This window comes from Notolepis coatsorum, assembly GCF_963971535.1.
Source record: "Notolepis coatsorum genome assembly, chromosome: 15".
Classification (NCBI taxonomy): Eukaryota; Metazoa; Chordata; class Actinopteri; order Aulopiformes; family Paralepididae; genus Notolepis; species Notolepis coatsorum.
In genome coordinates, this window is record NC_140179.1 from 85725941 (window position 1) to 85746840 (window position 20900).

Below are 20900 nucleotides of genomic sequence, written 5' to 3' on the forward strand. Positions count from 1 at the left end.
AGAGAGAGAGAGAGAAGAGGGAACAGAAGGACAGAGATACACAGACAGAGAGAGAGAGTTAAGTTGAGGAGAAAACAACTTTCTGAATGAAGCTCTCAAAGGAACCAGAGAAGGGTGGGAAAAGAGGTCTGTCTGAGCATGTGTGTGTGTGTGCGTGTGTGTGTGTGTGTGTGTGTGTGTGTGTGTGTGTGTGTGTGTGTGTGTGTGTGTGTGTGTGTGTGTGTGTGTGTGTGTGTGTGTGTGTGTGTGTGTGTGTGTGTGTGGTGTGTGTGTGTGTGATTGGGAGTGAGGGAGGATAATGAGAGGCTGTTGAATGAGAGAGAGATAAGGTGATATATAGAGAGGGGGAGTTAAAATAATGAGAGATCGCTAGAGGCAGTGCTAGTTGCAGCCTGTGTCTACAGTGTCCGTCTCTCTCCACTAACAAATCAACAGACAATAATGCTAATAGTTTTCACAAGACACTGACCCATGCTATGTCACATGGCACACACACACACACACACACTCACCCTCTCACACACACATTCCCAAACTCTCTCTGACACACACACACTCAACAGTTTCCACTGACCCATGCTATGTCACATGACATGACACATATGACACTTTCTTGGGGGGGGGGGGTCAAATAGAAACATGCAGACATATTCTACGTTTCATTCCTACAGTGTATTTCTGTCACGCTCAGAAGTGAGTTGCATTGAGCAAAGAGTCTCTACTCACCTGCCAGACTTGTTGTAGGACTCACGTTACATCACTGGTTACATGGACCTCACGTTACATCACTGGTTACATGGACCTCACGTACATCACTGGTACATGACCTCACGTTACATCACTGGTTACATGGACCTCACGTTACATCACTGGTTACATGGACCTCACGTTACATCACTGGTTACATGGACCTCACGTTACATCACTGGTTACATGGACTCACGTTACATCACTGGTTACATGGACCTCACGTTACATCACTGGCTACATGACCTCACGTTACATCACTGGCTACGACGAGGATGGTAGTACAGCAGTTTAACCTGATCTATTTTTGGCCTGGAGTCTGAGGGTCTGATGAGGGCCCACGGGAAGCACCTCCTCCATGCCACGGGGGCACTGCAGGCCAAATGTTTCCAACTCATAAGCATATTTCTATGTTGTCGTGCTAAATATATTAATTCATAACATCTCCTTCCTCCTCTCTCTCTTTCTCTCTCTCTCTCTCCTAGGTGTGGGCAGGGTTCTACTCCTTCAGCTGATTGATCTCCTGGTCCATGGTTACCGTAGCAACGACCCCTTGTTGTCAAGGTTACTGAACACCACCCGGATACACATCCTACCGTCCATGAACCCAGACGGCTTTGAGCGTCAGATACACACTGCATGTACAGCTTAGGAAGGTACAGTATACACACACACAGTGCATTTTTGGAACTTGTAGAGGATGATGCTCGATGAGTAATCGTGTTTAATAATTGTGATTTCACGTCACCAACGCAAGAGACAGCGGGTTCGACTGTCTGCGTTGCCTCCGGCTTGGGCCGGCCGTCATACTAACTCAATTGGCAGAGTTAGGGGGTGGAAGTCGATGGGTGGTAATCTGGACGTTGTGGACAGCGACTCCTACAGGTCGGTTGGGGACGCCTGCACAGCAGAGACAGGAAATGGCGGGGGTAGTGTGAGCCTCCCACACGTTACACCTCGCCAAGAGAGTCCGCGCTGGCAGGTGAAAAGATGTGACAGGCTGCCTCCTGTGTATTGGAGGGGACACGTGATGCAAGGCTTCTATCCTCCCTACAACCGGCCAGTGGGGGGCATATGCGAGCAACGTTCAAGACAGGGGAGGGAGAATTGGCACAGCGGGTAATTGGGATGGGAGAAAGAAAATTGAAAAAGAGGAGAAAAGTGGATACAAAAAAATCGTGATTTCAATATCAATCAAACAATCGTGATTATGACTTTTGCCATATTTCAAGCAGCCCTAACACACACGCACACACACATACACACACACAGTTTATACAGCCAGGGAAGCCATTCCATCTACTTCTATGTGGTAATAATAGAGATTTTAAATAACGTGCCTGTGATGCTGAGTGTAAACCTTGACAGCTTTGCCTCAGCCTGTGTGACTTAGTCCGTTCATTCCATCCATGCAACAAAAAAGAACACAAGTGCACTTCACAACTGGACCAAACAAATGGTTTGTCAGGATGTGGACGATCCCTTTAATAACGCCCACTGCAACTGACAGGACCCAGAGCTCCTATTGGTTGGCTGCAGGCCATCTCCCAGAGCTCCAATTGGTGGGCTGCAGTCTCTGGACCAGTTCAAACAGTTAAACTGACCCTGGACCAGCTCACAGAGGAGCAGTCCTCTGGACCAGTTAAACAGTTAAACTGACCCTGGACCAGCTCACAGAGGAGCAGTCCTCTGGACCAGTTCAAACAGTTAAACTGACCCTGGACCAGCTCACAGAGGAGCAGTCCTCTGGACCAGTTAAAACAGTTAACTGACCCTGGACCAGCTCATAGTGGAGCAGTCTCTGGACCAGTTAAAACAGTTAAACTGACCCTGGACCAGCTCACAGAGGAGCAGTCCTCTGGGTAACTTTACTCTGGTTGGTATTTCAGTGATTTTGCAGGATAGTTTTGCTTTCCAGCTCCAACAGTGAGGAATGGGAGGGGCTGAGCTGAGACACTACTCTCCCCCCCCCCCCCCCTCTCTCTCTCTCTCTCTCTCTCTCTCTCTCTCTCTCTCTCTCTCTCTCTCTCTCTCTCTCTCTCTCTCTCTCTCTCTCTCTCTCTCTCTCTCCCCTCTTCTCTCTCTCTCTCTCCATCTCCCTCTCCTGGCTCCCTCTCTCTCTCTGTACGTGCAATGATTGTACGTAGCCGTTATGTAGCGTAATGTTACACTATAAAAACGAACTGGATCATTGATGATGATAAATATTTAACTTCATTAACTATTTTTGAAATGTTTTGAAAGAGAGCGAGAGAGAGAGAGAGAGAGAGAGAGAGAGAGAGAGAGAGAGAGAGAGAGAGAGAGAGAGAGAGAGAGAGAGAGAGAGAGAGAGAGAGAGAGAGGAGAGAGAGAGAGGGTGTTGAGCACTTTGCCTGAAGTGCGTAAGACTGTTGTTGTGTTGTGTTCACTCACACACACACACTACATACACACACACACACACTACATACACACACACACTACATACACACAGTTCCTCCATGGTCTGCTGCTCCTGGTATCTGATAAGTTGTTATCTGGTCGTTTGAAGCAACATAACTGTTACTTAACACTGATATCTGTAGCTAGAGACACACACAAACACACACTATATACACACACACTACACACACACACACACACACACACACACACACTACATACTGTACACACACACACACATACTGTACACACACACACACACACACACACACACACACACACACACACACACACACACATTTAGAATATTTATTTATGTCCACATAAAGACAAAGTTTAAAGGACACAAATATTAACAGTGCATTGTACATTGTGGGATTATCCGATACAATCGTGCCACAATGGCAACCAAAGTTACAGACTCACATGGATGATGAACCTGACAATCTACACACAGCTCATGGATACAGATAGCGTCTTCTCCAAATTGCCCGGCACACACTACATACTGTACACACACACACATACATACACACACACACACTACATCATACTGTACACACACACACACACACACACACTACATACACACACACACACACACACTACATACATACACACACACACACACACACATACACGCACACACACACACACACACACACACACACACACACACACACACACACACACACACACACACAAACAAACAAACAAACACAAACACACAGACTTTCTTCTTCCTGTTTTGGAAAATGTCCCTTATGACTCTTCATAGTTAATTTAAGAGCGTTGGGATTGTGTGTGTGTGTGTGTGTGTGTGTGTGTGTGTGTGTGTGTGTGTGTGTGTGTGTGTGTGTGTGTGTGTGTGTGTGTGTGTGTGTGTGTGGTCGGCCAGTCTGTGCTAAGATGGAGTTTGCCAAACTCACTAGGAAAACATGGCTTTAATTAAAGTTGCGCCTGATTTTCCTTGCTCAGTGGAAGATTGTAGTTTGGCAGTCTGAAAGGTTCTTGGTCACAGCAGCATTAAATCTGCTGCTAGAATGAATGATGTTGACAAAGTGAACAAAGTGGTTGAAGCTGGTGTTGTTATTGATGATGTTGACAAAGTGAACAAAGTGGTTGAAGCAGGTAAATATGCTGAGGGTGCAGCAGTGTTGAGTAGTGATGAGGAGGTGATAGAGGGAGGAAATATCACCAAGAGTCCTGTGCTGAAGAGAAAGAGTCCAGTTGGTGAGAGGGGCTCTCGTGCCAAACAGGGGTAAAGAGTAATGAGAGGAATAAGCAGGTAGGAGGGGTTTGGCAGGAGATACAGGAGGAGGAGGAAGGCTCACCTGTACAAAACCAGACCCTAATACAAGGGGCTCTCAAGCCAAGAAAGAGCTAAAAGTCAAGCATCTAGAGGGAAAAGTTAAAGCTCAGATGAAAGAGGTCTACAGGTTAAAGAAAACAGTTCAGCAAATCAGTCAAGAGCTACTGAATACTGAAGGAGAAGTGATTTAAGATAATTTATCTCCTCTTCCACATTACATTTTATTCCTGTGTCCGTTTTCATGAGTGATTTTAAAGTCTCCACACTTAATTGAAATGGAGTGAGAGATGTTAGAAAGAGAACATGTCTTGTGATGTCTTGAGCTTGTGAAGCTGAAGTTTATTAGTGTTGTGTTGCTTCAGGAAACAGTGATGGCATGAATCAGACTGACTGGAAAAGGAGTGGGATGGAGAAGCAATTTAGGTAGAACTAGTGGAAGAGTAGCACTTATTCTTTCTAAAAGCTTCCTAGTGCAATCGTATGTGGTGGAAGAAAATAATAGTGAAAGGTAGGTTACTGGTAGTTAGAGCAAAGTATGAGTCTTTTAATGTAGTGTTTGTACATGCTTATAAGTTATGCCCCAAATAAGGGGCCTGACAGAGTGCATTTCTTTGCTGAACGTGGTGTTAAGTCAGTGTGGGCCTGAGGAGGTTTTACTTTTAGGTGGGGATGATCATTTAGATAGGAATCATGTTGAACCCCATTCTGTCTCCGGACATGCAATGACTGCCAGCAGATAACATAAACGAATAGTTTAGTGGATGTATGGGGAGTGATGAGTGATGATATAAGCAAGAGAAACAGTACACGTGGGTTCATCATAGTAGGGGAAATTCATGTTGGTGTGATTAGATAGTTTCTATTATTTTAAGCATAATTTTTGTATGTTTAAAGAACGTAGAATTCATATGCCTGTATGTTTTTCAGATCACTCCATGTCATTTGTTTATCAAGATCAAACAGAAGTCTGCTAACTGGCATTTTAACGCTGCTCTGTTGCTAGATGCATTTTAGAGAAACCTTTCTGCAGATTCAATCGAGGTTGTGTGTCTAAAAAGACCTTGCTGGCTGACTTGCTGGGCATTAAAGCACAGGGGGGGGGCGGGGCGCTGGTCCCGTCCCGCGTTCAAGATGCTGATATGATGGACTCTCCCTCAAAGTTCGTCTTCAATCTGGAGAAGCGGAATGGGCAGAGCAGGTGCGTCCATGGTTTGAGATCGAGCACAGGAGAGCTGCTGACTGAAGCCAGTGAGGTCCGACAGAGAGCGGTGGGTTTTCACTCTGATCTGTACACCAGTGAGTATGAAGAGGATGAGGAGGCACGGCCTCAAAGGAAACCAACATGGAGTTGGGGGGTCCTCTGACTGTCTACAGCACTGCAGAGCATGCAGGGGGGGAAGGCCCAGGGAATTGATGGACTCCCATCTGAGTTTTATAAGTCTTTTTGGGCTGAACTTGGTGATGACATCACTGAAGTATTCACTGAGTGTTTTAAAGATTTGTCTCTGCCCCAGACCTGCAGGAGAGCAGTTCTGACGTTTCCAAAAAAGGGTGACTTACAGAATATAAGGAACTGGCGTCCGGTCTCTCTGCTCTGTATTACAAGTTGATAACAAGTAGATTTCTGGCTGAAGGCTGAAGAAGGTGAAGGACCGGGCCATTCACCGGACCCAGACTTTTACTGTGTGCCTGGCAGGTCAACGTATCGCTAGTTTGAGGTGTTTTGGAAGTCTCTGGTTCATTGGGTGTTGATGCTAGTCTGGTTTCATTGGACCAGGAAATGGTGTTTGAACGGCTTGAGCACCAGTACACCTGTGGAAAGTGTTGGAAAGGTTTGGTCTCTTGGAGTTTATCGCTAAGATTAAAGGCTCTGTATGAGGACATTGCGAGTGTATTGAAGATTAATGGTGGTGTTCATCAAGGACGCTCATTGTCCGGGATGTTATATGCACTTTCAATTGAACCGATGTTGCACAATATTCGTTCACGTATTGATGGTTTGTTTCTCTCTTGTGTTATCTGCATGTAAATTATGTAAATTGAATTGGGGAGATGTTAGCCCCCACCCTCTGGCACAAGCTTGCTTGTATGGAGCCCCCCCTGCTTGTTTGTTAGTACAATCTATTCTGGTTGTATTTCGACATAGCTTACATTGGGGTACCACAAAGTGTACTATACCTACCAAAAGAGAAGGGAGGGCGGGGATTAGTGCATCTAGAGAGCAGAGTAGCAGTTTTCATCAGCACTTCATGCAGCGGTACCTCACAGGAAGTGATGTGTTGTGAGCCCTCTCGTGAGCCTTATTGTAAAGAATGTACATTGGTTGGGTTTAGAGATGCATCTTTTCTTTTTGACAGACTGTGAAAGTTAATATATTGTTACCTTTTTATACCTTTTTGAATGGTGCAGGATGGAGCCTACAACGTCACTGTTTTGGCTCCTGGGGGGGCCTCCAGGGGGCCAGGTTGGACATTCAAGACAACAGCGGGCCTGGCCTATCTCAGAGGCTGTGCTCAGCTGAAGCTGACTGAAGCACATAGTGGATGTGGCAGGTCCAAGACCTCATGACACAGGGGCAGTGTTTTCGTTACTGGGCTTGAGGTCAAGCCGGCACACCAGGGACATTCTGAATGCCTGGCTAAGTAGACTCACGGATGAGGAACTGGACGTGTTGCTTTGGGGACCGAGATGCCTGATAATAGGGATCCTTTCCCTGAGTTGGGTCTTGAAGTAGACTTGACCAGTTTGGCAGGGCCAAATGGGAAAATATTGTATAAATATTGTGTTGTTGCTTTAAATAAAAAAATATGTTGAATGGGAGAAGGGACACTGTATGGAGAGAAACGTTAGAAGTGACTGTAAGCCGGGCGGCTGGGTGGCGCAGTGGGCAAGGCGCCACCCACCCGACTCCTACAGTTCGGTCGGGGCGCCTGCTCAGCGAGGAAAGGATCTAAGGGGGGTAGTGTGATCCTTCCACACGTTACACCCTCTCAGTGAGAGTCCGCGCTGCCAGGTGAAAAGAAGCGGTTGATTGGCTAGACGTGTGTCGGAGGAAGCACGTGATAGCCTCCACTCTCCCAGACCGACTGTGGGGGGTATGTGTGCAGCGACCAGGAAGGGGATTGGGAATTGGCATAACGACTAACATTGGGATGGGAGAAAAAAGGAGGGGGAAAAAGATAAAAGAAAAAAGTGACTGTAAGCCAGTGTGGAGGGTGCTTTATAAAGCCCCACTGAATTAAAGGTCAGGTGACCTGCAGTGGAGAATCTTGCAGGGGGCGCTGGCAGTCAGCATTTTTTTTCGGTTAAAGGGGAACTATCTTACTATTTCTTTCACTATTTGGGCAATTTTACACAATTCCTGTGAGTCTATGGAACACATCTGTAAGTTTTTTTTTTTTTTTTAAATGCATTGTTTTTTATTTCTAATCAAGTACTCTAGAGCAGCATTTTCTGCACTTCCAGATTCCAAGCAGTTTTGGGCTGGGCTCCACCCATACTCACAATGCGCTTTGACTGACAGTCACCCACAGTCTGCACTGGCAGACAACTTGGTGAGATAGAGAGATAGAGAGGGAGACTAATTTCACCGCGGGGGGGGGGCATAATCCCACGGGACAATGCATTGGTAACACTGGTCCCCACCTCCCTAAAACAAGCCAGAGTCACGCCCCTCATAAAAAAACCATCCCTGAACCCTACCGTCATAGGCAACTACCGTCCTGTCTCTCTTCTCTCCTTCCTTTCTAAAACACTTGAACGTGCTGTATCCAACCAACTTACTGCTTATCTCTTACAGAATGACCTCCTAGACCCTAATCAGTCAGGCTTCAGGACTGGTCACTCCACAGAGACAGCCCTCATTGCGGTCACAGAGGCACTTCACTTAGCAAAAGCGAAAGGCCTCTCCTCTGTCCTGATTCTCCTAGATCTATCTGCAGCCTTCGACACAGTCAACCACCAGATCCTCCTCGCGGCCCTCGCAGGAATGGGAGTGGCTGGCTCTGCGCTGACATGGTTGTCATCATACCTCAATGACCGCTCCTACCAAGTGTCATGGAGAGGGACCCTGTCGGCCACCCGCCCCCTGCGGACGGGTGTCCCCCAGGGCTCGGTTTTAGGACCCCTTCTCTTCTCCCTCTACACTAAATCACTGGGTAACATTATCACGTCTCATGGCTTCTCCTACCACTGTTATGCCGACGATACTCAACTCTTCCTCTCCTTCCCTCCCTCAGATATCCACGTCTCTGAGCGGATCTCGGCCTGTCTGTCCGACATCTCCGCCTGGATGACGACCAACCACCTCAAACTGAACCTAAGCAAAACAGAATTGCTCCACCTGCCGGCCAAATCCTCCCCCCTGACCGACCTTTCCATCACAGTCGAGAATGCAGCTGTGACCGCGTCCCCGACCGCCAAGAACCTTGGTGTTGTCCTCGACGACCAGTTGAACTTCTCTGCTCACATCGCAGCGACAACCAGAACCTGCCGATTCCTCCTGAGCAACGTCAGAAGGATACGCCCCTTCCTGACAAAAGAAGCCACCCAACTCCTCGTCCAATCAACAGTCATCTCCCGCCTCGACTACTGCAACGCACTGCTCGCTGGCCTCCCGGCCACTGCCACTAAGCCTCTTCAACTCATTCAGAACGCAGCGGCCCGCCTGATCTCAAACCTACCGAAGTCGGCCCATGTCACCCCACTTCTTAGGGACCTGCACTGGCTCCCCATTGCTGCACGAATCCGCTTCAAGGCCCTTGACCTAGCATACCGTGCGGCAAAGGGAACTGCTCCCGCCTACCTCCGGTCAATGGTCTCTAACTACACACCCTCAAGACCCCTACGCTCTGCATCTTCTGGCCGCCTCAGACCTACTCCTATCCAAGCTCCGGGAGGGTCATCAAAGAGAAGTCGCCTATTCTCAGTCCTTGCCCCACAATGGTGGAATGAACTACCCACCCCAGTTAGGACAGCCGAAACACGTCCAATCTTTCGCCGTCGACTAAAGACTCACTTCTTCAACCATTATCTGAATAAAAAAAAAAAAAAAAAAAAAAAAAAAATCTAACCCTAACTAACCATACTGTCATGCACTTGTCCTAATAAACTAACCTACACTGTAGCACTCAACACTTTGATGAACATTGTTACTCAGCTGATAGAGTTGTGCTCTTCCTGATGGCTTGTCGTACAGAACTTGTAAGTCGCTTTGGATAAAAGCGTCAGCTAAATGACTAAATGTAAATGTAAATGTAACTTGTTTCAAATGACAATATATACCACCGTGAATATTATTGCACAGATCGGAATACGGGTGGGAGCGTGCGCTATGATATTTTGCAACAGGTTGGCGTGACGTGAGTGCTGATACGAGAGAGAGCGAGAGAGAGCACGAGCGAACGAGAGAGGGAGAGAGAGAGAGAGAGGGAGAGACAGATAGAGAGGGAGAGAGAGATAGAGAGGGAGAGAGAGAGAGAAAGGAGAGATCGCTCCGAGAGCGCGCATGTGTTTCCCCCCACACACACGCAGTCGCGAGTGTGTGTAAATGCTCCGAGACGAGTCACACCGTATAAGAGCCCTCTCTCAATCTGTCTCTCCCCCTCTCTCTCTCTCTCTCTCTCTCTCTCTCTCTCTCTCTATCTCTCTCTCTCTCTCTCTCCCTCTCTCTCTCTTTTTCTCTCTTTTGAAGAAGTGTCAGTGACAGGGAAACCGCTTCCGCATTATTCCCACTCGCTCCGTTGTTGAGCGAATTGTTGATTGTGTGAGTGGTGGAACTAAACCACAGAAGGGGCGAAGGTACGCATATCATTATGCAAATAATTCTGCTTCCGTCACAGGGGACCAAATTTCAGAATGGCTTGGTTCAGTGGGGCGGGGGATCTTGTCTCCTCTGAACTGGAGCAATGCGCCAAAATGAGAATTTGAGACATAGACAGTGTTTGGTACAACCCCACATTGCTTGAAAACAATGCTAAACACTGGAAAAGGCCATTTATAAGATAGTTCCCCTTTAAGAGTTTGGTTTTTTGGAGCTGGTTACAGGAGGAAAGTGCAGCAAAGTGGCAACTGGTGAATTGTGTAATGGGATAAGCTATGTTGTCCATATATAAAAGTAGCAAAAGCAGCATTTTAAAACGGTTCAGGGGCAGATTTAACCCTTTCACTGCCACACGACAGCCGGTTAACCCTTTCACTGTGACAATACAGAAGGTTAGCCCTTTACTATCACACAACCGACGGCGATGCTCCATCATTAGCATCATTAGCTCCGCATCCTTCTGTCGTGTGGCAGTGATAGGGTTAATTTTTCTCTCTCTCTCTCTCTCTCTCTCTCTCTCTCTCTCTCTCTCTCTCTATCTCTCTCTCTCTCTCTCTCCCTCCCTCTCTCCCTCTCTCTCTCTCTCTCAGATTCAACAAGAATGGGGTGGATCTAAACAGGAACTTCCCTGATGCTTTCTCTGGTCGCCGACGGCAACAACAGGGGGAGGGGGAGGGGGAGAGGAGAGAGTTGGAGGTGGGTCGAGACCATGACCCGTGTCTATCTGTGTGTCTGTGTGTGTATCCGCTGGTCAGGCGGTCTGTATATCTCAACGGCACTGTAAATGAGTTTAACTATACTCAGTGTATTTAGTATACAGATTATAAATAACAATTGAATGAATATCTGTTTGTCTGTTCATCTGTCTGTCTGTCTGTCTGTCTGTCTCTGAGTGTACATGTTCCCTGCCTACATTAAAATAGTATTCATACAAGAGGTATACAAGTGTACATTATAACAATAGACAGTAGTTGTTGGTGTGATGGTATATTGAACCATATATTGTATGAATATATTTATATTATAAAGGTTTATATGAAGCGTGATGGTATATTGGTGGTATATTGATGGTATATTGGTGGTATATTGATGGTATATTGGTGGTATATTGATGGTATATTGATGGTATATTGGTGGTATATTGATGGTATATTGGTGGTATATTGATGGTATATTGATGGTATATTGATGATATATTGATGCTGTATTGATGCTGTATTGATGGTATATTGAACCATAGTTTATATGAAGTGTGATGGTATATTGATGGTATATTGATAGTATTTTGATGGTATATTGATGATATATTGATGGTATATTGAACCATAGTTTATATGAAGTGTGATGTATATTAATGGTATATTGATGATCTATTGATGGTATATTGATGATATATTGATGGTATATTGAACCATAGTTTATATGAAGTGTGATGTATATTAATGGTATATTGATGATCTATTGATGGTATATTGAACCATAGTTTATATGAACTGTGATGTATATTGATGGTATATTGATAGTATTCTTTTTGCCATGTAAAGCGTCTTTGAGCACCTGGAAAAGCGCTATATAAAATAGATGTATTATTATTATTATTATTATTATTATTATTATTATTATTATTATTATTATTATTATTATTATTATTATTATTATTGATGATATATTGATGCTGTAGTGATGGTATATTGAACCATAGTTTATATGAAGTGTGATGTATATTGATGGTAGGGCTGTCCCCGACTAAGGATTTGGATGGTCGACTAGGATTGGCCAAAATTTGCCATTAGTCGGCTATTGGTCGACTAAAAAATATATATATATATTGCATGCAAAAGCATGCAATTGGTCCACTGATGGATACATCTTGATATTTGTCTAGTCTAGTGTGTTCATTAGATGGGTGAAATCCTCTTTCAGTGCCTCTGTGCCTGTTTTCGTGGGCAGGTAGCCTCTGGTATGCGTGCCATTAGCGTTAGCCACGCTTCTAGGCCTCTTTTCTTTTGGAAAGAATGAAAAAAAAATAAAAAAATGTATATATATATTTTTTTATTATATTCGACTAAGATGTTGGCCAGTCGACTACGGCTCCTTTCGACCGATTAGTCGACTAATCGATTAATAGGGGTCAGCCCTAATTGATGGTATATTGGTTCTGCAGGTGCAGGCAGTGATGGACTGGTTGAAGACAGAGAGTTTTGTTCTGTCTGCTAATCTTCATGGTGGAGCTGTAGTAGCCAGCTACCCCTACGACAACAGCAACAGAGGTATGTCTACACACTAGGGGTGGGAATCACCAGAGGCCTCACCATACGATATTATCACGATACTTAAGTCACGATACGATAGTATTGCGATACAAAATATATTGCGATTTATTACATTTTTTCAACTGCAAAGTAAAACTTTGTGTTATGTTTAATTTAATAAAATAAAGTTTTCAGTCTGTTCATCTCACTTCAATAATTTTTTTTCATATCATCATCATGTCATATTCCAACTGTGTGTGTGTGTGTGTGTGTGTGTGTGTGTGTGTGTGTGTGTGTGTGTGTGTGTGTGTGTGTGTGTGTGTGCGTGTGTGAGTGCGTGCGTGCGTGGTGTGGACTACTGTACTATTACAGGTATTGAAATGAACAATGCAACTTCCGTATACAATTATTATTATTATTATTATTTTAATAATAAAAAATAATTTGCATAATAAAATATCAATACTTGGCGTCCTTGTATCGAATCGATACAGTATCGCCACGCAAAAAATTGCGATACTATACTGTATCGATATTTCCCCCCACCACTACTACACACACACATGCACGCATGCATGCACGTACAAACACACACTGAGGACAGCTGTTTCTAAGTGTGTACTTGAAGGCTTACCTTGTGGCTAACTAATAAAAACATAGTTATTGAGTAACACTGTGGCCATACTAGAGACTGAGAGTCACAATGACATACGGGACAAAAAACGTGGCCTCATACAGAAGCACAAAGTTAGGTAGACCAGAGATAAACAGGTGTTTACCAGAGATAACCAGAGATAAACAGGTGTTTACCAGAGATAACCAGAGATAAACAAGTGTTTACCAGAGATAACCAGAGATAAACAAGTGTTTACCAGAGATAACCAGAGATAAACAGGTGTTTACCAGAGATAACCAGAGATAACCAGGTGTTTACCAGAGATAACGAGAGATAAACAGGTGTTAACCAGAGATAAACAGGTGTTTACCAGAGATAACGAGAGATAAACAGGTGTTAACCAGAGATAAACAGGTGTTTACCAGAGATAACCAGAGATAAACAGGTGTTTACCAGAGATAACCAGAGATAAACAGGTGTTTACCAGAGATAACCAGAGATAAACAGGTGTTTACCAGAGATAACCAGAGATAAACAGGTGTTTACCAGAGATAACCAGAGATAAACAGGTGTTTACCAGCGATAACCAGAGATAAACAAGTGAACAGGTGAGGACCAGTAGAGTTTCAACACTGACCAAAACAACCGTTGCCCATTTGACCATGTTATGTGTGTGCGTGTGTCCGCATGCGTGTGTGTGTGTGTGTGTGTGTGTGTGTGTGTGTGTGTGTGTGTGTGTGTGTGTGTGTGTGTGTGTGTGTGTGTGTGTGTGTGTGTGTGTGTGTGTGTGTGTGTGTGTGTGTGTGTGTGTGTGTGTGTGTGTGTGTGTGTGTGTGTGTGTGTGTGTGTGTGTGTGTGTGTGAGTGAGTCAGGCAGTGAGTTGGTGGGCAGGTCCAGCGTCACCCCTGACAACGACGTGTTCGTCCACCTGGCCAAGACGTACTCTCGCAGCCACGCCTCCATGCACAAAGGAGACCATTGCCATGACAACACGAAGTTCACCGACGGCATCACCAACGGATACCAATGGTACCCGCTGCCAGGTCAGTGGGTATGTTGCCATGGTTACTGGTTATGTTAGGCTACTGGTTAGCTTGTGGTCAGTGATAACCGGGTCAGTGGGTATGTTGCCATGGTTACCGGTTCTGTTAGGCTACTGGTTAGCTTGTGGTCAGTGATAACCGGGTCAGTGGGTATGTTGCCATGGTTACCGGTTCTGTTAGACTACTGGTTAGCTTGTGGTCAGTGATAACTAGCCTACACCCAGACGTTAAGTATCCATGGAAACAGCAGTGAGCATCGGCCATTTAAAAAACATTACAGTAACAATTTGAAAATGCATCAGACCTGTATATTTACTATATATATATGTATCCACACCTGTCTGAATATACTGCATATAATCCTTTTTACATATCTGTACTAGATAATAATATCTATATCTGTACATATCCCTTACCTACACTTACTAGTTACGCTGCTGGCTAGTATGATTTAAATTACTACCATAGTGTATTTATACCTGTATCACTGTACATAATAATACTATAACACTGTACATACATCAGACTAGCAGTATTACTCAGTAGTACTAAAAAAAGACCTATATTCCAGTTTAATCACTTGTACATTGTATATTGTTATTGCACATTACTGCTACATTTGCATTCTGGTTAGATGCCAAACTTATTTCCGTTGTGCTGTACTTGTGCTGTATAATGACAATAAATTGTAATCTAATCTAAAGTTATTTAAAAACGTATTAATACATAAATATATACTTTATTGAAACTGTTTTATTTAGTCATTAATACATAAATAAATACTTTATTGATACTGTTTTATTTAGTCATCAATAGATAAATATATACTTTATTGATACTGTTTTATAGTCAATAATAGATACATATATACTTTATGTATACTGTTTTATTTAGTCATTAATAAATAAATATATACTTTTTATTTTAGTCTTTAATACGAAAAGATAACTTTGATTGATGCTGTTTTTGGGTTAATTGAGGTGCCTTTTCATCACATTGTGACCAGAAAAATTATAAATGCAACAACGTATTTTTGAAACTGTAGTTATCTTGTGAAAATTTATATTAATATGAATGTGTGTTTATTCCAGGCGGTATGCAGGATTATAACTATGTTTGGGGACAGTGTCTGGAGCTCACGCTGGAGTTGTCTTGTTGTAAATATCCTCCCATCAGCCAGCTGCCTGCTATGTGGAACCATAACAGACCTGCTCTATTGGCCTACATACAGCAGGTTCACCTAGGTAGGTAGATATCTATCTATCTTTCCATCCATCCATCAATCAATCACATATCGCGACAGTGTCTCAGGAGGTGGGGGGGGGTTCAACTTCAAACAGTTCTGAATGTTCAAAATGCCTCTGATTAAATGTGAGGCACAAGTTATAAAGCACGTTGGATAAAAGCTGTTATATAAATGCAGTCCATTTACCATCTTTCTGTCTGTTGGTAAATATCAGGGTTCGAAATTAACGGGGGCTTGGGGCAATAATGCCCTCGAAAATTGACCAAATGCCCTCGAAAATCAGTTAAGGGGGGCAAGAAAAGCTCCCGACAGTTTACTAATTATATATATAATTATATATATGCTCTACAGTGCGAGCATTTCCCTCGTAATGCCCCCCTAATAATATGCCCCTGTGTGTGCGAACCGGAAAAATAATTTACTCGCAGTGTGCGAGACGAGTGAAGATTACAAAACAGCTCCGCTGTTAATAGTTCAGAAACTGGACTGAAATTCCGTTTTTGGGTGGAACGTTTGTTGCAAGGAGGGAGGGAGGCGGAGACCGCTGCATGACACACAACACAGAGAAATATCCAAGCGTCTGGCTGCTTCGGTGCGTCGTTAACGTCGGAAGAAATTCCGCACTAAGCCCTAACTTCAGAGCAGAGCAGTATCCTAATGACTTTTATGCTTCAGTCGATAAGGTGTTTAGCAAATTCTGTCAACATACCATGTGGACTGGACCCGCAAAAACACGTGCGAAGATCACTTCAAAAGCCATGTCAGGAACAAGGACTCTGCTTCCCAAAACACACCAACTCTCTAACGATGATCTCTGGTGATCACAATAGATACAGCTAGAGGGCGAGGCTAATCACTGACACTATTGTGATTTAAATAGCTATGTAACGTTACAGTACATAGGACTATAGATGGAAATTATAGCTTCTTGCTAAATCTGGTGCACCCATCTATTTGCAAATTATTGTCAGTAGGCCTACACACTGTCCTTTATGAATGATTATGGAGACATTAACATTACGTTATCAAACATAGGGACGAATACTGTAAAAAAAAGTGTCAACAATGTTTTATAATCTTTATGTTAATTTTCATGATAAAAATTCGGTGCCCCCGAAATACAAAAAAAAAGCCCCCGAAAATCAATTAAGGGGGGCAAAAAAAGCCCTGGAAAAAACAAGTTAATTTCTAACCATGGTAAATATTATTACTTGTGATCACCTTCAACACAATGTACAAACATTACAGTAACAATATTTACACAAAGTACAAACATTACACAAAGTACAAACATTACAGTAACAATATCTACACAAAGTACAAACAATTACACTAACAATATCTACACAAAGCACAAACATTACAGTAACAATATCTACACAAAGTACAGTAACAATATCTACACAAAGTACAAACATTACAGTAACAATATCTATACAAACAAAGTACAAACATCACAGTAACAATATCTACACAAAGTACAAACATCACAGGTGGCTATTTCTACAGCCTCTAGTCAGTAAGGGGCTTTATATACAGTACTAGATTTTAACAATGCATACATCACTGCATCATCGTTGCGTTAATTTCTGAGGATGCGCACAACCAACATGCAGGACATGCAGGGAAGCCACCTTGCCCACCTGAACGCATAGTTAGAAGCAGGTATTTCAAAGATTTAACACTTAACTCCATCATTCAACAGTTGAAACACATTCTCCAGGCTCTGCTTAAGGACAAGACAAGGACATAGTCCTGTCTTTAATGCTGCTTAAGGACAAGACAAGGACTTAGTCGTGTCTTTAATGCTGCTTAAGGACAAGCCAAGGACTTAGTCGTGTCTTTAATGCTGCTTAAGGACAAGACAAGGAGTTAGTTGTGTCTTTAATGCTGCTTAAGGACAAGACAAGGACTTAGTCCTGTCTCTAATGCTGCTTAAGGACAAGACAAGGAGTTAGTCCTGTCTTTAATGCTGCTTAAGGACAAGACAAGGAGTTAGTCCTGTCTTTAATGCTGCTTAAGGACAAGACAAGGACTTAGTCCTGTCTTTAATGCTGCTTAAGGACAAGACAAGGACTTAGTCCTGTCTTTAATGCTGCTTAAGGACAAGACAAGGACTTAGTCCTGTCTTTAATGCTGCTTAAGGACAAGACAAGGAGTTAGTCCTGTCTTTAATGCTGCTTAAGGACAAGACAAGAAGTTAGTCCTGTCTCTAATGCTGCTTAAGGACAAGACAAGGACTTAGTCCTGTCTCTAATGCTGCTTAAGGACAAGACAAGGACTTAGTTGTGTCTTTAATGCTGCTTAAGGACAAGACAAGGACTTAGTCCTGTCTTTAATGCTGCTTAAGGACAAGACAAGGAGTTAGTCCTGTCTTTAATGCTGCTTAAGGACAAGACAAGGAGTTAGTCCTGTCTTTAATGCTGCTTAAGGACAAGACAAGGAGTTAGTCCTGTCTTTAATGCTGCTTAAGGACAAGACAAGGACTTAGTCCTGTCTCTAATGCTGCTTAAGGACAAGACAAGGACTTAGTCCTGTCTCTAATGCTGCTTAAGGACAAGACAAGGACTTAGTCCTGTCTCTAATGCTGCTTAAGGACAAGACAAGGACTTAGTCCTGTCTTTAATGCTGCTTAAGGACAAGACAAGGACTTAGTTGTGTCTCTAATGCTGCTTAAGGACAAGACAAGGACTTAGTCCTGTCTTTAATGCTGCTTAAGGACAAGACAAGGACTTAGTCCTGTCTTTAATGCTGCTTAAGGACAAGACAAGGACTTAGTCCTGTCTTTAATGCTGCTTAAGGACAAGACAAGGACTTAGTCGTGTCTTTAATGCTGCTTAAGGACAAGACAAGGACTTAGTCCTGTCTTTAATGCTGCTTAAGGACAAGACAAGGACTTAGTCCTGTCTTTAATGCTGCTTAAGGACAAGACAAGGACTTAGTCCTGTCTTTAATGCTGCTTAAGGACAAGACAAGGAGTTAGTCGTGTCTTTAATGCTGCTTAAGGACAAGACAAGGACTTAGTCGTGTCTTTAATGCTGCTTAAGGACGGGCGGCTAGGTGGTGTAGTGGGCAAGGCACTCGCCACCAGTGTGGAGACGCTAGGATTCGCGTGTTCGAATCCAGCTCTCCACATTGTTTTTCAGTTTGGCTGGTCGTCCGCAGTAATACACATTGGCCGTATTACGGGGAGGGAAAACTGAAGGGTGGGGATCGAACGTTGTGAACAAGCGACTCCTACAAGTCGGTTGGTGCGCCTGCGCAGTAGAATCAGGAAGTGTCGGGGGCAGCGTGAGCCTCCCACGCGTTACTCCTCGACACTGAGAGATGGAGCTGCGCAGGTGAAAAGATGCGACTGCTGTTACCTCAAGTACCGGAGGGGACTTGTGCTATGTATGACTTAGTCCACATTGCAGCCGGCTTGTGGGAGGCAAGAAACAGCGTCCGTGACAGGGGAGGGTTGAATTGGATGATACGAAATTGGGATGGGAGAAAATATGGAAAAATGGGAGAAAAAGTGGATCAAAAAAAAAAAAATGCTGCTTAAGGACAAGACAAGGACTTAGTCGTGTCTTTAATGCTGCTTAAGGACAAGACAAGGACTTAGTCCTGTCTCTAATGCTGCTTAAGGACAAGACAAGGACTTAGTCCTGTCTCTAATGCTGCTTAAGGACAAGACAAGGAAGGAGTCCTGTCTTCTCTCTCACTACTAGGACCAACCTGGATCAGCTCTACACCATGTAGCTGAAACCCTGCTCTGACACCTGAGCCTCTATCAATATGTAATGATGGAACATATTGTGTGTGTGTGTGTGTGTGTGTGTGTGTGTGTGTGTGTGTGTGTGTGTGTATGTGTGTGTGTGTGTGTGTGTGTTTAAAGAAGTATGAACTACATCATGATACATCAAATAATAATTTATAAATATCTCTGTCTCTCTCTCGCTGTCTGTCTGTCTTTCTACTCTGTTTCATCTTTCCATCATCTCTCTCTCTCTATCCATCATCTCTATCTGTCTGTCTGTCTGTCTCTCTCTCTCTCTCTCCCCCTCTCTAGGGGTCAAAGGTCGTGTGTTAGATGGGTCAGGGGTTCCGGTTCAGAATGCATTGGTGGAGGTTTTGGGTCGAAACAACTTGTGTCCATTCAGAACAGACCGACATGGAGAATATTACAGACTGCTGCTGACCGGAGACTATACATTCAAGGTACAAATATATACACACACACACACACACACCTCACCATCAGTGCTCATGTGACGCATTCCTTGTCTTTAAATAAGGGCGCATGAACTGGAAACAACTAGTAAGGTAGATACATATAAACTCAGCTCCTCTTGGAGGCCGATGGATGTTCTGAAATAATGTTGTTTGTTGAAGTTAAAACCCTTACAGACTGGTTATAACATGTGAGACAGTGACATCTGGTGGTGATGCATGGTCATTACAGTCAGACGAGTCTTTTCTCCTTGTGAGGATGTGGCCAAACCGATGGAAAAATGCAGTCAGAGTCAGGTTGTCATCACCCCGGTGGTTGTTTTTTTATTCTCCTTGTTCTTTTGCTCCCCAGTGGGAAAGACGGGCAAAAACCATATTTTAACATAAATACAAAAAATAATACAAAATGATTAAACTTTCTATTAACAAATATCAACAACTAGGCCCTTGGCTAAGGGAACTAGGTCTTAGTACGGCTGTGTCTCGCTTCCAAGCCTGTCTCTACTTCTCCCCGAGAGGAGCCTCCATCCCTGGCTTTATGCTGGAAGCTCCTCCTACAGGGACAAACCAAAAACACAACAATTAATTAATCAATACAGACATCAATTTACACATCCAATAACTCTGGACAACATGGATACATCACTCCATTATGCTCTATCATCACCAAACACAGTGTTTAGGGCGCTTCATAAGCCTATTCCCTTCTCATTATGACCCCCCCCCCTGTACTCTACCACACTTGGTTCCTTCCAAATCTCCCCTCCAGAAAAGGCCCTGGCCTCTCCCAGTTCTGGTTTGGCAGCCAGAGACATAGATATATATAGAACACTGGCCAGAGATCCTACAAGGAACCAAGTGGGAGCACAGACAAACGTTTTTTTTTTTTTTTTTTTTTTTTTTTTTTAATCTTTTTCCCCCTCCTTTTTCCTCCATTTTTCTCCCATCCCAATGTTAGTCGTCATGCCAATTCCCAATCCCCTTCCTGGTCGCTGCGCACCTACCCCCCACAGTCAGATCATCTGGGAGAGTGGAGGCTATCACGTGCTTCCTCCGACACATGTGTAGCCAATCAACCGCTTCTTTTCACCTGGCAGCGCGGACTCTCACTGAGAGGGTGTAACGTGTGGAAGGATCACACTACCCCCCTTAGATCCTTTCCTCACTGAGCAGGTGCCCCGACCGAACTGTAGGAGTCGCTGATTACAACGACCAGGACCCACCCAC

The 20900-nt window shown here is 43.9% G+C and overlaps 1 protein-coding gene across 1 annotated transcript in view; it reads left to right on the top strand.

Annotated features, from left to right (window-relative positions):
* cpm (carboxypeptidase M) overlaps positions 1 to 20900 on the top strand; it is a 61916-nt gene that overhangs the window by 37384 nt on the left and 3632 nt on the right. The window contains exons 5-9 of the mRNA XM_084330356.1: positions 10892 to 10997; positions 12466 to 12571; positions 14042 to 14212; positions 15304 to 15456; positions 19513 to 19661. Of these exons, the coding sequence (XP_084186482.1) occupies positions 10892 to 10997; positions 12466 to 12571; positions 14042 to 14212; positions 15304 to 15456; positions 19513 to 19661 (685 nt within the window). The remainder of the gene's footprint in view (positions 1 to 10891; positions 10998 to 12465; positions 12572 to 14041; positions 14213 to 15303; positions 15457 to 19512; positions 19662 to 20900) is intronic.